Genomic DNA, 19,301 nt, shown 5'->3' with positions numbered 1-19,301 from the left:
ATTTAGATGCTCTGGGCGAAGAGATGACGTAACTCAGTAAATATAGACAAATGTATGTTTCTGTCAAAATAATTGCAGGAAATGTAATGTCAGGGGAAGTATAGGTCAAACACGACTTGTGACAAATTATTCCTAATTCCTTTTGCTTCTCAGACATGTAGCTCTCTGGAAACCTGTTAACATTACTGGCCTTTTCAGGAAGTCTCCCAGTTAGGCCATTACAGTGAGAATGTTTCTGTTTTTGTGACCGATAAATGAACAAAAGTACACCTGTGCTTACCCTGTTCTATTCTACAGCGCTCCCTGGAAGACGAGATCAGCCGTACCACAATGGAAGACATCCCCATCTTCACCATCAGCTATGCCGTCATCTTTCTCTATATCGCTCTGGCTCTGGGCGAGTACACCCGGTGCAGTCGTGTGATGGTGAGTGATGCTGGAGAAGGGTGTGTGGGGCATCCTAGGCTAGGAGCCATAGTAGGAGTACAGCACAGGAGCCATAGTAGAGGTTCAAGTGTGCCAGCAGTCTGTAGGTACCTGTAGGGTTTGTATACAGGCACATGATTGCAGGTGCCTATATGGTGTCAAAGGGGACTAGAGAAATTCGGGATACTCAGAGAGTTGTCACATGACTTTAAAGGGGGCATAGAGTGGAGGGTGCGGATAACAGGTCCATACTTCAGACTGCAAAGAAGTAGTTAATTATTCATAGGTGGCTATTGGCTGATCTTTGGTTGTCATACAGTGAAGAAATGCACTGGAGGTCCTCGCTCAGGCACAGCTCCCAAAAGGGATAAGTTTGATGCTTCAGGTTAGTATTATGGGCGGGCGAAGGAGGGGGTGATGGGCCTGTTAGTAGTGGTTGCTAACATATCTGCTTTCATCCGTTGTATTCTTTATACAACAGTATGCTGCTTTTTCAAGTCTGTTATGTTCTGTAATGTTTTCAATAAAAAGACTTATAAAAATGTCCAATCTGGTATGCTTAAGGTTTCTCTAACACTATATCTTTGTCTTACAGATTGAGTCGAAGATCACACTAGGCCTTGGCGGGATCCTGGTGGTGTTGGGAGCAGTGCTGTCATCTATGGGGTTTTACTCCTACCTGGGGATCCCCTCCTCGCTTATCATTGTGGAAGTTGTCCCATTCCTGGTGTTGGCAGTGGGGGCCGACAATATCTTTATCTTCATCCTGGAATATCAGGTGAGGGTCCGGGAGTGTTGGTCAGAAAGAGAATAGGTCAATGGCAGATGTCAGTTAGGGAGCCTTAAAGCACTGCCAGAGAACCTAGATGGGATAAGCAGAAGACGAGAAATTCTGATCGGGATGGAGAACGAAACCATACAGTATCGGTTGCGGTGGAGGGAAAAGCCTGTTCAGAGCGGCTCACAAGTAGAGAGTAAATTGCTTTCATAGTAAACTACACTTTCTCCTGCGGAATCAGGGAAGACTTCATTAATACTCACTACTGATGAGAGTGGCGTCTAATACGGCCTCAATCCATGAGGAGAGGAGTCGTTGAGTTTGGTCTCCAAAGGTTAGTCTAATTGTACTTTCTGTACCCTGCAGAGACACGAGAGGAATCCTGGGGAGCGGCGAGAGGAGCACATCGGCCGAGTCCTGGGTATTGTGGCTCCCAGCATGCTCCTGTGCAGCCTTTCAGAGTCAATCTGCTTCTTTTTGGGTAAGCTTCTATGCTGTTTCACCCTACCTCTATTATTGCTGCAGATCATTGTTTTGGACCTAATGCCAAGCAAAACCCACACCCATGCAGTGGTTTGCGAGTTATAAATATTCACATTTGCTTTACTTAAAAGCCCTTTATGCCTGAGATGGGGCATCCACTATCTGACTCTGTAGTGTGAGTGATAATTCCTGTATTTGATAAAGGGGACTAGCAGGAATTCCAACATCAGGATAATTTGCATGATGTGATCGTACAGCGAAGGGTCATAAACTAGGCAAGGGGGCACGTGCATGGTGAGCATGACCTTGGATATCCTGCTCTTCCTAAACAACGTCCACCTGCCACCAGTCATTCACCCATTTCCCCCTCCCCCCAAGCAAGAACTAACTCATCTGGAACCACTTTCCAAGACGTGGGGAGGATTTGTATAGAGCCCAGCTGTGCAAACCATTTATACCTGAGCCGGAAACCTATTCTATGAAGGGTTTTCAGTTTACAGTGTGAATGTTCTTCACAAGGGTAACAGGGAGGCACTGTGTGAGGTGGCATGCACATGCCAACCTTAGGTGCTTTCAGATCTGCAATTTTGGTTTCGAGCTCAATGACGGGAGGAGAAAACAGAAGAGTGCACAAGGAGGTGCCCCAGCCCTGACATCACTAAGCTAACATCAAAGATTATGAAGGTGGAAGGAGAATCCTTTTTGGGAAGGGATCAGCGTCCAGATTGCCTTCTCCACCTTTGACCATAAATTCCACAGGGACTTTTATACTCATGGGACAGAACTACTCATGAAGGGGGTTATTTTGAGAGGCAGAGATCTAGACATAAGCCACTATTTGAGAACAATAGGTCATCGTGTGCCTGGAAAGTTCTCTTATAGCTATGGTTGAGATGGTCAGTCCGTATGAAAGAATATTTTGTTTTTACTAATACATTTTAACCCTCTTGACGAAACAGAAACACGCTTATCAGACATTTTGGGGCTCAATTTGGGTTTTTGCAAAGTGGGAGAATCACCATAAACCAGTGATTCTCCCACTGCACCAAACCTGGAGTTCTCCTGCATCATTTAGAGGTGAAAAGTAGTGCTTGGTTTCCGATGGCAGAGCCTAAGCTAGCTTTGGTGCTGGAAACATTTAGCCAGCAGACCATCCAGCACATGGGATCCTGCTTCTGAACCTCAGAAAACCGCACTGTTTAGGGAATGACTTGAAGTAAATCTTTCTTGCGAAGGATCTCCATGCAAGCATGTCAGTCCTAAGACGTAAATATCAGAAATGACAATGATACAGAGAAGAAAAAACTCTGCGCATGTCGGGGACATTTCTTGCTGAACAGGCCAGTATGAAGCAGCAACCTGCAAAATGTGGGTTGTCTACCATGAATGGAACTGCCATGTATTCCCAAGTGTGCACTTTAAAGCATGTCTGGGATCATGGGATGATCCTTGCAGTATGGCAGTTCCCCATTAAATCCTAAACTTTGTGGGCATGATCAACTCTTTCCCTTAAGTCACTGCTAGCATCCACTGGTGCTAGGAGTTGTTTTGAAAATGTCTGGCTCGAGTAAACTACCCTTCCTGTCCAGGTAGTTTCCACTCACGTTTGATTGAGCTACGGTTTGTGCAGGCCACCTATAACTGAAAGTAAGTAGCCATGCCGCGACCACCTCAGGAGAAAGTTATTTTATGAGACATGTCATTTTTTGTGTCTGTCCAAGTCATTGGCACCCTTGAAGTGCCAGAAAACTCTAGTAAGACCAAAAGGAATGGTTCAAGCATGCATTTTTTGTTATTCAGAATCACTGAAGCTGACTCAAGCTTTCAGAGAAGCACTGTTTACCTTATTGCTGCTCCTTCAAAGACAAGTTGTTGTAAACAGAGCGAAATTTCATGGTACTTTTGCTTCATTTCTTATTCATATTCATGGTGAATTTTAGTTTGACCGATGGGATTTGTTTTTGCTGATGGCAGAAATAACATCCCTGCCACAGGAGCCATTCAAAATCTCCTCACCTCAGTGGCACAGCAGACTAAAATATATTGACGGAGATTCCGCCAAAATTAGTGACCTCACTGGCACATTTACACCCACTGGGCAAACACACTTAGGGATTTCCTACAAATACCCAATGCAGCCAGTAGACTTTTCTTCAAAATGTATATGCACTGTGAATAAACCTCTACTGAGACATATTACCAGTGCCTACATTACATACCCCGGAACGTGTGCTGGGCGTTCCATTGTGAGATGGGCTCATAACTTGCTTTCTTTTGCTATTTCGGTCGACTAACCTCCACCTGGTCTGAGTGATTTACATTTACGTTGTGGCAATTGTAGTAGACCTAGTGGAGTTTATCTAACAGAATTTCAGCTGATACCCAGTCTTTAATCTACAGTAAATTTCCATCTCTGAAACACTACCAGCCTCCTGATAATAGAGTCAGTTGTACCTCTGATTTGCATTATAACATGATAGAAATACATTACAAATGCCAGAAAGCTTAAAAAAAGTACTCATACTTTTATCAGACCTGACAAGATGAGTATAGAGAAAAATTTTGTTTGTTTTTTGCTAATGGTATAGATCATGCTATGATGCATGTTGGGGTGGGAATATTCTCTGCATGGTATAAGGGTGTGTTTTCTGACCTTAGTGCCCACCTGCATGTGTTTCTAGTAGAATGACTTTTATTTTGGTCCCTGTGTCACTCTAATATAACCATGTGCACAGAGTATTAGGCCTGTCCCTGATTATGCAAGGTCTTGGCCTTGCACTGTTACGTGGAGGGGCACACAAAGTGTGCCCTCACAGCAGACAAAGGACTACTGTCCCTAAAGTGAGTTAACACATAAAGCGGTGTTGACACCATAACATGTATTTTTGTTTTAATTGATATTGTGACCAGACATATTTATCTGTGCTGAGACTGTGACCTACAAGCCCCTCTGGTGTTAAGTTCTGCTATAATGCCTGTGCCAGAACATGCGCTGGAATCCTGCACGGATATCAAGGGCATGTGTATGTATATCGTATCAGTGCATTACATGTGCAATAGTATGGCTCTAAACTAAAGACAGTGAAATTCATTTTGATGCCCCTGGCATAACGTGACACTAGATAGAGGATAAGGACACCTTTCCCACACAGTGGAAGTGTACTGCCTGCTTTCTTGTAGTGGGGGGTGTAGAAACAGACACTGAAGTTAGGATGATGGAGACAGGGACACCTTTAGAGTTCTGTGTGGACTGAAGATCATTGGTAGTAGAGGAAAAAGGTGTCTGCAGTTTCTGTTCTCCAATGTGATGACATTTCTAGATCAGGCTTTCCCTTTGTCAGACAGGCTGATGACAGCTGGGTGAAGAAGTGTTGCACTTCATTGTGCATGCTCTGGTGGGTGCTTCAGTCTGGAGACAGCTCCAGTGCTACCTGATGTGAGAATCACTCTATACAAAGACTGTTTCTGATGAACAGCTTGAGAAGGTGACCTGGAAAGAGAACCACCACAAATCAGTTCTAAAGAATGAGATCGTGGATACACAGCCCTGGTCTAGAAAATTAGTACAACAGTGGAACCCAAACCACCACCCTCTGTTCATGTTCCAAGCCCTTCATGACCAAAGAAGGCAAAACTCTGCAGAGTATTCGAAGAACTTCTGTGTGATCATGTCTGAGCATGGTTGGTGGCTGCCTGACAGCCAGTCTCCCTGAGGTGAGGGGATAGATGTCACCTGAAACACACACTTTGTGTTGGAGGAGCTGTGAATCTGTGTGAGTGTCTAGAAGCCTGCCTGTGTGCTGAGAAAAAGTCTGCCTGTCCAAGCAGGAGGAAAGACTATCCTGAAACAGTGAGAGCTAGCAGGGCCCAGAGACTGATGGGCATCCAGAAATAGCTTCTTAAGCTAGGAGTGACCCATGCTGCAGATAGTCACCCTGGTCGGTCAGCGGGTTTCTGACAGGAACCATTTTAAGTATCTATTCCTTGTTGGCCTGATTAGGCTCCAGCTGCTTTCAGCCGAGGGTGTCTGTCTCCGCCATGATTACCGCAGTGGCCAAGTTGGGGCCAATATTGCCTGTGAACCCACTAGGAGTGAAACTACCTGCATCAAGTCCAACAGGGTCCACAACCAACACGCTGTTCAATGGCATTGCTACAGCTGGGCTCACACCTGTGTTCAGAAGCCAAGGCTGCTTCACCCTGGGACTAAGCTGTCCATCTCCTTTTGGAAAGACGTGGCCTGCAGGTGGCCTACCTGTTGGCCCATGGGACGGTTTTTATTCACCTTGACTCCTGCCTGCAGCAGGAGCGAGAGAAAGATGACTGCACACCAGTTACACAACCACGGGTATGAACTGAAAAAGAACTTGGAATTGAGTACATATTTCATTTGTGAGGGAGACAGAGATTAAGGAGGACCAGCTATCAAGGGATCAACCAGGGGATTAGCAGAAGGGAATCTGGCGGGAGTTAGCTCCACAAGGGAGAATTGCACCTAGGGACACTGCTGTATATACTCATTTGGATTGTGTTGTATTTAGTACTGCTCTGTGATTAAAGAGTGCTTCACTTTCTTATAAGGCAAGCGCTGGGCTGTATATTAAACATATTGCGTTAGCAGGTTGATCGTTGAGTGCTGAGCTTAGGCACACCACACTAACCTCATCTGAAGCCTGTGTCCCTCCTGTGAAGCCTACAATTGGTTGCCCTCATTTTTTTTTTTTTTTTTTTTTTTTTTTAAATCTGTTTATTAAACGAAACATTCACACAACAATAATTTGGCTGTCAATACTTCTGCGATCCATTTGCTGGCTTATGTACACTTGCACAGCATTAACACACAATAATATTACAAAGAAACGGAAGAAGGAGAGGGAAGAGGAAAGGAAGAGAAAAAAAAAAAAAAATGGGGGGAAAGGGGGCAACCAAAGAGAGCAAATATTAGACAGCATAAACATGCTAAGGTGAGAAAAAAATAAAACAGCCTACAGCTTGAAAACTATGAGCTTAACTATTTGCTAATTAAAGATGCAGCTAAACGCTATTAATGTCATTACTAATGTAGATAATCCACATCAGGTGGAGGGGGAAGAATAAAGAAGAAGTCCGGCTAATATATATGGGTAAAGCGGGGGTCATAACTAAGATGTGACTTATGTTTTGCGGAGTTTAAAAGGATACCAGGCAGAAGTAATATTAGATAACCTAGGTATGGGTTGCATGTACATTTGACCGTAGAGAAAGTGTCCTAGTGTGTCGCGAGATTACATTGTGGACAGGGGTGAGGGCATAGATGGCGGGTGTAAGTGAGAGTGAGAAAGGTTAGGGCAGCGTAATTGTCGTATTGACGATGTCAGCCAGAGATGTGGTGGGTGTGTAAAATACACTGCTCACGGGGGATACAAATCATCCCTGGCTTCTATTGCCACCACAAATGTGTCCCACACCTCGGGGCCCTCCTGTATGAGGCCTTTGTGTTGCAATGAGCGGAGTGTCTGGGCTTCAGCCTGTGCGCGACAATGTAACTCGCGGAGCCAGGTCATGTGGGAAGGGACGTGTGGTGCTTTCCAGTGCGTTGCTATTAGCCGTTTGAAAACAACGAATGCTAAGTCTATGAATCTATGTATTTGTTTATCCCCTCTGGTGCGGTGGCGTACGCCAAGTAAGCAGGAATCTGGCGTGGGTGACAGAGTATGAGATGAGATGTCTGTTGTGACGTCTGTAACGCGGAGCCAAGCCGAGTTTATTGAGTGGCAGCTCCAAACCATATGGTAAAAGTTAGCTGCTGGAGTGGCGCATCTTGGGCATGTCGGGCTTGTGCTCGGATATATTCTTTGGATGCGGGCTGGGGATAAATATGATTGGTGAATATAGTTGAATTGGGTGTATCGCAGGCGAGGATTACGGGATATTGATTTGATCATTGCAAGAGCTGCGATCCAAGTCTTTTGAGGTAGTGGCGAAGGGAGGACAGAGTCCCAACGTGCCTTAGCATGCGGCAGAGTGGTGCAAACCGCCGCCATCAATGCTTTATACAATTTAGTTATAATGCCTTTTGTGCAACCTATGGTCAGGATAATGGTAAGTAATGGGGACTCGGGGGGCTCGGCGCCACCGACCCCCCAAAGGTTATTAAGTAGCCGCTTAATGGCGCTGTATGTCAAGAAGGCCCCGTTGTGGAACACTCCGGCAGACACCAGTTCCGCAAAGGTGCACATTACAGAGCTAGAGTATAGATCGCTCGCCTTCAGTGTGTTTATTTCCCGCGTATCGTGATGCATTGAGAGGATTTGAGTGCCCGGCAATTGAAATAGCGGTAGCAAGGGTGAGTAAGGGGGAGATGAGGACTTGCCTTGGATGTATCTGCGCCAGCAGAACCGAGCTGCTTCCAACAGTATTAATTTTGGGATTTGGGAGGGAGGGCCCGACAGCATTATACACAGCAGCTTCTGCGGGGCTATATGTGTCTGCAACATTGTGCTTTCAGCAGAGGGAGACTCCTGGAGCCATGTGGAGAGCCACGACAATTGAGCTGCTGCGTAGTATCTTTCGAAATTAGGCATGCCCAGCCCACCCGCCTCTTGCGAGTGTTGTGTTATGGTCAGCGCTACCCTGCGTCTGTCCTTGCCCCAGAGTAAGTCGGTTAATATTGATTGCAGTTTGGTAAAGAACGAGCGTGGTAGGCACAACGGGAGGGCAGTGAAGTAATATAAAAACCTTGGAAGGATAAGCATCTTGGCAATCGCCACTCGACCCATGGGGGACAAGGGGAGCGAGCTCCAAAAAGGTATTAAGCTGCGGGTGGAGCTGAGTACTCTGTCGATATTACCCTCTTTCAGATCTGTGATAGAATGGTAGATCTGCACTCCTAGATATTTAAAGGTTGTGTATGACCACGGTAGTTTATATTGTGGAAGTGCCGTGTGGCGATCAAGCGGGATAGAGGTAAGAGGGAAGATACTTGACTTGGACCAATTAACGTGCAAGCCAGAGGCAAGGGCAAAGGAGTCCAACAACTGCAGCACCGCACCCATAGAGGCCGAGTGGTTGCGCAAGTATATTAGGGCATCGTCTGCATATAGGGATATAATGTGATAAGTGTTCAATTCCGGAATGCCCCATATGTGTGCGTTGTTGCGTAGTTTAATTGCTAATGGTTCCATGGCAATAGCGAATAGTACAGGAGATAGTGGACAGCCCTGTCTGGTGCCTCTACTTATAGGGAATGCTTCGGAGATAGTGCGGCCATTTTTGACCCGGGCTATAGGCATGGAATAAAGTGTTTTGATCCAGCTGATGAAGCCAGGACCGAAACCGAACACTTTGAGTGTGCGTAGGAGATAATTCCAACTTAGCGTATCAAACGCTTTTTCGACGTCTAGGGAGAGGGCCACCGCTTCGGTATTTGTGTTACCATGCATTATGTGTAGGAGTCTTCTAATATTTAAGAAGGTGCTTCTGCCAGGGATAAAGCCGGACTGGTCCTGGTGTACCAAGTTTGGTAGGTAGGGGAGGAGCCTATTTGCTAGTACTTTCCCCAATAATTTGCAATCTGTATTAAGTAGGGAGAGCGGCCTGTACGATTTGACATCCAGAGGGTCCCGGCCCGCTTTTGGGAGGACGACTATCAAAGCTTCACGCATAGAATCTGGCAGCTGCAGATTGCGGTGTGCTTCGTTGAATACCTCCATGAGTGGATGTAGGAGATGGGTAGTATGGGAATTAAAATATTCTACCGGTAGCCCATCTGAGCCGGGAGTTTTACTGCGTGCCATTTGGGATAGAGCTATACGCAGCTCTTCAATAGTAATGGGGCCATCCAGAGCAGCGATGTTATCAAGTATAAGTTGGTTTTGAGAGACAGGATTTAATATGTCAGCAAGGTGCTGCTCTGGAGGAGGGGGAGGGGCTGTGTAAAGGGTGCGATAGTATGTTGAAAAGGCATCGTTGATGCCCGTCTGAGTATTAACAACGATATCAGGATTTAAACGTATCGCACCTATGGGTGTTGGCTGCGAGGGTTGGCGGGTCAGCCAGGCCAGTAGTCTGCCCGATCTGTCCCCTTCAGCGTGTTGTCTTGCCATGTAATGTCTGTAGTCATGTTTGCTTAATCTATTGTCTGCTTCCCTATGGGCAACTCTGAGCGAGTTCAATGTTGTTAATGTGGATTCTGCGCCGGCTGACTCATTCTCCGCGTTGCGGAGTTTTACCTCCAGATCTTGTAATTCTTTGGTGAGTGTTTTTCTCATTCCGAACGTGGCCGTGAGGCAATGTCCACGTATCACCGCTTTGTGGGCATCCCACTCTATAGCGCGGGATGAGGTTGTATTCTTGTTCAATAGAAAGTAATCTGCTAGTCTTTTAGACATATCTGTTTGGAAGGGGGGATCTAAAAGAGCTTCTGGTTGCAGTCGCCATGTTGGTATGCGCGTGTGCGTGTGACCCCATGCCATTATGATGCAGAGGGGGTTATGGTCTGATATAGTGCGCGCTAGGTATTCAGACATGCATACTTTATGAATTACGGTTGCGGATACAAAAATCATATCTATTCTAGTGTGTAACTTATGTACGGGGGAGTAGTACGAATATTCGCGGTGAACAGGATGGCTCACCCTCCACACATCCCTCAACCCATTATTTGATGCCCAGCACACTAGAGCTTGTGCGACACGATTGGAAGGGGCCGTGGCGAGTGGGGGAAACGAGCGGTCCATTTGAGTGTCAAGAACATTATTAAAGTCTCCACCCCATATGCACTCTAGTGTGGGATCGCTGAGACTACCGGTAGACAGTGTAGATAAAAAATCGCGTTGATTTACATTTGGGGAGTATAGTGCAACTAGGGCTAAGGGGGATCCATCAAGGGTACCTTCGAGTATCACGTACCTACCATTGGAGTCGCACTGTACGCGAGACGTGGCAAATGGGACCCCAGGAGCAATCCAAATGGCTGCTCCACGGGCGAAAGACGAGGAAATGGTGCCATGCAATTGACCTTTCCATTTTGAACGTGTGCTTTCCAACGTAGATTTGGAAAGATGTGTCTCTTGTAATAGAGCTATGTGTATTTGATGCCTCTTGAGAAAGGCGTAAACTCTTTGGCGTTTCCGTGGAGTTGCCATGCCTCTAATATTCCATGTGAGTACCCTATATTTCAAGATACCTTGGTGTGTTTGGGTAGCCATGTTATTTTTGTAGCCGTCATGTAACCGGAGGGGTGGATATCCGTTACCCCCAGTATGAAAGTATTGTGTTGCCCCCCCGCTAGGGCTTGACAGTCAATGAGCACTATTCTGTGAGCTGTAATCATGTTACTATAATAGATATGACATGTACGTTTGCTGCCGCATTTACAGTTAACTAGCCTGTAACAAAAACAACCAATAGATAAAAAGGTGCACTCTAATATGAAATATAACAACACTAAAATTACTAATAGATAAACATTTCCGGCAAGTGCCGGCTTGAAAGAATGGTCCATATGGAGCAGGGGGGAGCCAGAGGGCATTGATGTGTGGGCATGGATTTACCCTGCCCAAATTACTCATGGTTCAAAGTGCGAGGTACTCCCCCTGGGGGCCGCCCGCGAGCCCCGCGCCGCAGCCGAAAACACGGCAGCAACAAACGACTGCCTCCAAGCAGCCAGAGAGACGGGAAGTTACACCAGCTCATCCAGACAACGGAAGCGGAAGGAACTTAATTGCTTAGCATATGTCATCAGCTGCACGGGGTGTGAGGGAAGGACCACGCGTGAAGTCCGCTGAGTCCGAATTTGTGTCCTGTTCCCGGTCCGCGTCCACTTGCGTGGATGAGGTAGTGGGCGATGCGTTTACGAAGCTGGATGTGGCCCGCAGGAGCCGGGAGCGTTCGGACTGTGCCTGTTCAGGTGATGGTTTAGCTCCACGTTTTTTGCGTTGTCTGCGGCCCGAAGTAGTGCAAGAGCTATTGTCGTCCCAAGTGCTTGCGACTGGTGGGTCAGCCAGACCTTTGGCATGCAGCCAGGTCCAGGCATCCTCCGGGGTGGTGAAAAAAAAAAAGCGAGTGTCGTCCTGCACCCGGAGTCTGGCTGGGAACATCAACGCGTACTTGATACTATGTTTGCGGAGACATGCCTTAACACGGTAGAAAGAGTTACGTTTCTGTTGTACTTCTGCCGTAAAGTCTGGATAAGCAGAGATCAGCGCATTTTCGAAGCTTACCGGACCAGATTTGCGGAATAACTGTAGGATGAGATCTCTATCGCGGTAGTTAAGGAGTCTTACTATGAGCGGGCGTGGTTGTGAGCCAGGTGAGGGGGGTCTGCCGGGGATCCTGTGAGCCCTTTCAACGGAGAAAAACTTCGGAATGTTGCCTTTGAAAATTGTGTCTGTGAGCCATTGCTCTATGAATAATTCAGTGCTAAGGCCCTCAACACGTTCAGGGAATCCCACCAGCCGAATATTATTGCGGCGAGACCTACTTTCTGCATCCTCAGTTCTGCGTTTTAAGGAGACCACATCTAACGATAGGTGCGCTAATTGCGATTTGAGATCAGACACAGTGCTGGGTAGAGTTGCAGTATCATTTTCAAGTTCGGCCACCCTGTCTGCTAGAGCGCGTTGATCTGTGCGCAGTAAGTTGAGGTCTTCTGATACCGAGCCTATTTTAGCTTCCAGGGTGGATCTAGTGTCTAGAATAGCTTGCAGTATCTTATCGAATTGCGAAGTATGTGATTGCAGGGTAAGTTCCAGTTTCTCCAAGGTCACTTGCGTGGTAGAGTGGGCCTCTGAGGGGGATGAAGTAGTATGGTCCATTTTGCTAGGGGGTGCATGTGGGGTCTTTGGCTTGACCATTTGGTAGGTGCAGGAATACGAAGGCGCGAGACCAACAAGTGAATACGCAGTGGTGTGTACAGCCGAGTCAGGCGTTACACCAGTTCGGCCTGGATATTGAGGACGGGTGAGGCAGGACAATGATATTAGAGATTAGTAGTCTAATGCGTTGACTACTACTTACACAGCCTAAAGGTTATGACACTGATAAAGGTTCCTGGTGCTATTGTGCTGAAGACGAGCCACTACGGAGTTGTTAAAGGTTATAGCTGTACCGGATGTTTTAGGGCTCAGGGCGAAGACCCAGCACAACAGCTCGCTGCGACTCAATAAAAGTTGCCGAAAGGCTCACCTCTTGCAATCAACCGGGTCCGATGTCCGCTTTATTACTATCTTTGTTACCTCACCCCTCCTGAGGTGAGGCGCGATTCGTTGGTGTAAGGGGAGCTGAATAATAGAGACTGCTGTGAGGAAGCTGCACGTCGGCGAAACGGACTTTGTCAAGGCATCATATTTGGGCTATCACAGCGGATTATCCAGTACAAACCACCCGTCCATAGGAACAGTGGGCCTGAAATTGCAAGCCAGCACCCACGAGCCACGCCGGGCGTGAGAACGACACTGAACCGCCACACTGCACGACCACGTCTTGAAGTACCTCCTCCAGTATACTATTACAATGCAGTGCCGTATCTTCCAGGATGCACCGCTACCTTGTTTGAACCGCCGGGGTAAATGTCAATTAAAAAAAAAAAAAAAATGGCGGTCGCAATCAGTTTGGCCGTGCAGCTGAGTTTTGTGTGCGGTCCGACCTCCGGGCCGGCCGCGTTGCTCAGGGTGGTCCACAGCAAGCAGGAGGGAAACCGGGACTCCAGCTCCACTCGCCGTCGTCTCCGTCAGTAAATGGTGTCCAGTCGACCTCGCTGCGGTAGGATGCGAGGGAAGAGGGGCGGTGAACACCAGGTCGGCGGCAGCGACACCCGGGGCAGCCCCCGGCAAGCGGGAGGAGAGCTGGGGCACCGGCACCAGCCGCGGCCGTCTCCCCTCAAAGCCGGCATCCAGGTAAACCCGCTCCGGCAGGTCGCGAGGGAGGAGGGGCGGCGCCGCCGAAGGGAGAGCCCCGGCGGCGCCGCTATCGCCAGTCAGGCCCCCGGGACAATTTAAAATCCCTGCACCTCGGATGAGGCGCAGGCGCCGGCGGTCCGCAGCTCCGGTCCCATCGAGCAAAGGCAGCAGCAGCGGGGCTCGAAGGATCCTACGGTGTGCACAGGGCGGAAAGAGAACGCGGTCGGCCAGACGCCCGCCGCGTCTCACGGATGGTGGCGATTTTCAGTGTTTCCTCGCCTCTCCTCCGCTCCCCGGCCTCGGGCAGCGGCGCGGCTCCCGAACGGCCCCCCAGGCGACACACGCGCCCCACGGAGGGGGGGCTAGAGTGCTATAATCAGGATAATTGTATGGGCCAGGGATCGGAGCTGCAGTTTATGCTGCCGCTCCGGTCTCCATCTTGGCCACGCCCCCCATTGGTTGCCCTCATGAGAGTTAAATTTGGAAAGAGTTGTACCTGGCCCATTTTTCAGTTTCAAAGTAGGATGGGTCCAGGACACCAGTGGCAAACAACCTTCGCAACTGTTGAGGCCCAGTAACTCCTGTTTGCCCTGCGGACCCTCCCACATCCCCAAGCAGGGTCTGACTAAGTACATACGCGTTGTTTCATCACTTGCAATGAGAATACTGATATCATCCCTTTAGGGTCTCCCTAATTTAAGGACACAGTCAAAACAGATCCATGGAGGGGACATGCAAGTGCAGACTTTATACTTTTCCAGGCAAAATGTATGTGCCAAACTCTACATACTGACAGAAATTCCATGTTAATGGGGAACTACAAAAAATGGGAAACGGAAAATGTTGAAGATTTTCTTGTCTTACTGGAGCTGGAACAGCAATTTATGACACTGTCAATGACAACATTTTCACCGTCAGAATCCTAACTCAGGCTGCTAATGTTTAATAAAGTAACCTATGTTATTTTGAAAATATTACATTTACTAGATATTGATCTTTACGGAATGTGAGAGTTTGTGTTAACGGATGTCTGGTATCAAACCTGATACCTTGCCACCATCTCACGAGGTATGCTGTGCCTATTCAACCACAGGTACTACTAGATACAGAAATTATTCCATCGGCTCAAATTAGTAGGAGACCCTGCTTCTCCACGCTTCATAGCGCAATGGCTTTGACCATGTTGGCTAGCCAAGATCATAAAGCAAATGCACCTTTTTATGCTGTGTATTAGGGCCAATGGACTAAACTGCTGAATTTAGATGGTAACTCCAACTGGGCCTTTGTCTCAATGTCAACAGGACTCAGTCTTAAAAAAAAAAAAGCTCCATCTTCTCTTGAACGTGCCAGGGATGTGTTGTGCACCCTTTCTATCTAACATCTCGTTGTGTAATTTTTCCTACGACTTTTGGCAATGAACATTTTTTTGCTTTTTATACAGATGACTTGGTCTTATATGATCAGCAGCCCTGGGCCTTCATAGATATTTAGAAGCACTGACCGATATAACTATTATTAATGACTTACATGTAAACCCGTGAAAATACACAAATGGTAAAATTTTGAAAATCTAGTGGATTTACGAGCTGTTGAGCCTGGGGGAAAAGGCTTCTGGTTACCGTCTCCTCATATTGCTGCTAAAGAATCATCTTCCATAATAAGGTATCCTGGAAAAGAATACATGACAATAAAAGTCTTTGAAGGTTGTGTCAGATGTCCTTTTGCTTTTTCATAATCGGTACGGGGTTATTCTCTGTCTTCTCTTAAAATAGTCTATATCACCGAGGTTCTTCTTGCTTTGACATTAGGAAACCCAATGTGGCTACCTGTCAATAAAATATCTATGAACTTATTTGAGATTCTGATTTTGTGTTGCTTTCGAAGGCTTAGTAATCAACTTATCTGGAAATGATTAAAGAGATGAAATAGACTTAATTTTAATTTGGGAGTAGGCACTAGAAGCAACTTTGAACTGTTTTAGTTGTTAATCGGCCTCAACCTAACACTGTGTTGCACTGGATCTTTTCTTAGCTTGAGAAGGTTGGAAATGGTTTATACACCGTATCCTTTCATTTTTAGGGTCGAGCCTGCGTTGCATGCGCTCGCGCATGCGTATCGCAGCGAGACGCTTTAGTATTTAGAAAAGGGCTCGGAGCCCTGTCAACTTCACGTCAGTGTTTTTTATTGGTTCGTGGGCTTGCCTAATAAAATCTGCTTGCTTTCATTAGTCGAAGGCACGCATACGTCATGCCTTTTCCGGTGGCTAGCCCTCCTCGAGCGCAGCGACCAAGTACAGAAAACATGCGAGGCTTGCTATTTTCCATCGGGCTCGTGGACTTATTTTTCTCTAATTTACGAGCGCGATCTCGCTTGGCAGAAGTCGAGCGCTTTACATAGTTAATCTCACTTTTTTGGGTTACGTGCATAAATGCACTTTTGCCCGCTAGGTGAAAAGTCGGGTTAGGAGTTTACAACGCGATCAGCTCTAATATGAGCAAAAGCGAGACCCGTTGCATTGTAAATGCTTGTTTAATGATAGCTAGCATTATTAAATTTCACTCATGCATTCTTAGATGCAAAAACTTCTTGTAAAGTATTCAAGGCCAGGAACTAAGAGTCTCAATAAGGCAATTCTCACATTAAATTGACTTTTGTAACTTACAGACAAAATCCTCATATTTCTGTCCATTGGGCTGTTTATAATAAGGTTTAATTTTAGTTTTGCAAGATGATATGCTCACTCAAATGAAAAGTGTGATATTAATGAGGCTAAGTGCAACTGGTGATAAATGGCATACTCCCTTAGCCAGGAGCGACATTTGACGAGTATGTGGACTTTATACAGAAGCTTGACTCGGTGTACTGTAAATTGCAGATTTCTGTGTAACTATGGTCAGAGTCGTTTTAAGGCATGGGCAAAGTGGGCTCTAGCTTAGGGCCACAGCCTTTCAGGGAGCCGCCTGATCGAGGCAGCTCTGTTCTGCCGATAGTCTTGCCCTGATGGCCATGAATAATTCCTAAAGCGATTGTTTTAAATACAGTTTTCCATTAATTTATTTTTAATTTGAGGCAGGTGTGAGCCTATTACAGATAGCCTGCTGAGAAATGTTGTGTTTATGTTTCATCCATAAAAAAGATTTTTGAGATCATAAGAGGACCTCAAATATGAGAAATGAGTGGGTGTCACTGAGGCTATTTGCATTAATAGCAATGGGCTGCTGTGGTTACAGTATTGAAAGCCACACACCACTATCCCTGAAAATGAGATGAAACACATTTAGACGAGTGTGCCTATTCGCTGTCAGCGACCTGGCCAAAGAAGGCAAGAAAGAGCTGAAACTGGATCATAATTTCAAAACTGTTCCGAACAGGGGCCCCAAAATAGGTTGACCCTTGGCTCCCAAAATCCTTAAAATGTCCCTGACTATGGCAGTTCTGAATTAAGAACGCTGGAAAAAGGCAGGGTTAACATTGCAAAGCAATCCATTTAACCAAAAGGGCGTGGAAAGGCAGCATGATATAGGGAAGACAATGGCAGACGTGCTGCAGGGTTCCATTATATGTTTCTTACAGTGCCATTCTTCACCACAGGGGCTCTGACCCAGATGCCGGCAGTGAAGACCTTTGCCCTGAACGCAGCCCTGGCAGTGCTGCTGGACTTCTTGCTGCAGATGTCCATGTTTGTGGCATTAGTATCCCTTGATGTCCGCAGAGAGGAGGTGAGACTTTTCCCAACTGTTCAGAGAGAGAGAGAGAGAGAGAGAGAGAGGTCTGAGAGAAAAATGGAGACGCCGGATGAGAGAGACAGAGAGAAAGGAAGAGAAGGATAGAGGGATCAGCCATCAGTGTGCGCAAAGCTAAAGGCCGAGCTAAACTGTAGTCCGCACATGTTTTCACCAAGTGTCCAACATTTAACTGCAGCTATATTTGCATTACTAATTGAATACTGCACACTTCTGTAACTAATTCAATACACTGAAATATTCCAAATCCACAGCAATACGTTGAAATATAGCAGTATACAGGCCCAGCATCACTATAGCAGTACTAAAGTAATGTGAAACTAACTGTACTATAGAAGATCTATATTAAAAGTATATCACATCCACAACACCACCATATAAATACAGTGTCAAGTACATGGGAATACTGTAATATACCATAGCTCAGCAGTACCTCAACAGAGGATTTTATAAAACTTCTAGCTCTGCCCAAAGGGAAAACACCCAAAGCACTACTTTGCCAATTTAGGTCAAATTTCAAACTCCGCACCATCTATTGCAGGAGAAATTTGCAATGTTAGGATGTCCACAAGAGGTAATATTCAAGTCTGGCACTACCTAGTGGGTCAATAGCTAACTGCAGAATTCTCTCCCACTGCTACACTGTAATCTGGAATCAATTCAAACAACGCACATTTTTCCAAACAATAGCAAACCTTAGCACTGCACCTTGGAACAATATACAGCCCAAGACTTCTTCAAGGGAAGAATCCAACCACAGCATTAACTCAAGAGGTGATACCTAATCTCAGCTCTGCCTTAAAGAAGGGAAACTCCAACACCATCCTTTTGTAAGAATATACTGACCTTAAGAGGGAATAACTGACCCCAGTACTACTTCAAGGAGTATCCAGTATCAACACTACTTTAAGGGGGAATATCCAAGCTCCATCTTATGAGCAATTTCTATCCCAGCGCTCCCTCAAGACATTCCTTGTAATTGATGCACTAACTATAGCAGGCCAAACACAAACTTGATCCCAGCAAAAAGTGAGGTCACCCCTCCTACTGTTGTGACTGCTGTTCTGATTGGTTGACCTTGTAACCTATACCGCACATCAACTCCACAGGACAATCGGTTAGACATCTGTTGCTGTGTACAGTTGAAGAAGAAGAAGTCAAAGAGGAAGAAGAAGAGCTTCTTGTACTCCTTCATGAAGAACGTCTATGCCCCCGTGCTCCTGAACAGCTTCACGCGGATTGTAGTGGTGAGCCAGCAGAAGGGCAATTGTCTATATCTGGCCTTCTGTTCGTACAGGGGCCACACTTCTCAGTCATTAGACCAAGAATTATCCTTGTTACCTGGGTCTGACATAGCCAACACTGCCTAGCTGTATTGGTGTTTCTTTTTCTCCTTACACTGCCGTTTCTCATTGTGTTTCCTCTTTATCTTCCCCTTTATTGTTTCTCCAATTGTATAGTTCTTATATTGCCTGTTTTTTTCTCTTGATGTTTAAGTTTTAGTTGTTACTTAACTCTGTTGTCCACGTGTCGATTCTCATATACTTCTCTTTCTTCTAAAAATTTTGATTCTAAGGGATCTCACCTTCTTTGCCAGAAGTGGTTTCTTACTCTGTCTTTTTTCTCCATAAGTTGGTACTCGTTGTGACTTCTCTTTTTTTCTTCTGATTCAGCATCTCCTGGGATCTTAGCGCTTCCACCTTTAGATGTTCCTTGCTGCATCTTATTTCATATCAAAATGTTGTATTACTATGCACATGCTCTCCATTGTTTCTTGTGTCTGCTATTTACCAAAATATGTAACTGTCTCAATCCTTTTTTCCATTTGTGAATCTGAGTCTCCCCTTCCCTTGATGTTGTTTCAGTTGTTTTATCCTGTATTTGTTGTCATCAATTTTCCTTTTTATTTTCCAACTGATATTTTATGACTCCTCTTTCTTCTCTAAATGTTGTTTCCTGCTATATCTTCTTGTTTTCCCTTTCATTCTTTGC

General features: G+C 46.0%; 1 protein-coding gene across 1 annotated transcript in view; it reads left to right on the top strand.

Moving 5' to 3' along the window:
- Positions 1-19,301, top strand: part of NPC1L1 (NPC1 like intracellular cholesterol transporter 1) — a 211,489-nt gene that overhangs the window by 114,863 nt on the left and 77,325 nt on the right. The window contains exons 5-9 of the mRNA XM_069214262.1: positions 298-426; positions 1,022-1,204; positions 1,571-1,685; positions 17,158-17,285; positions 18,419-18,556. Of these exons, the coding sequence (XP_069070363.1) occupies positions 298-426; positions 1,022-1,204; positions 1,571-1,685; positions 17,158-17,285; positions 18,419-18,556 (693 nt within the window). The remainder of the gene's footprint in view (positions 1-297; positions 427-1,021; positions 1,205-1,570; positions 1,686-17,157; positions 17,286-18,418; positions 18,557-19,301) is intronic.

The sequence above is a fragment of the Pleurodeles waltl genome, chromosome 11, assembly GCF_031143425.1.
Source record: "Pleurodeles waltl isolate 20211129_DDA chromosome 11, aPleWal1.hap1.20221129, whole genome shotgun sequence".
Classification (NCBI taxonomy): Eukaryota; Metazoa; Chordata; class Amphibia; order Caudata; family Salamandridae; genus Pleurodeles; species Pleurodeles waltl.
Note: the sequence above shows the minus strand (reverse complement) of the source record. Positions and strands in the feature narration are given on the sequence as shown.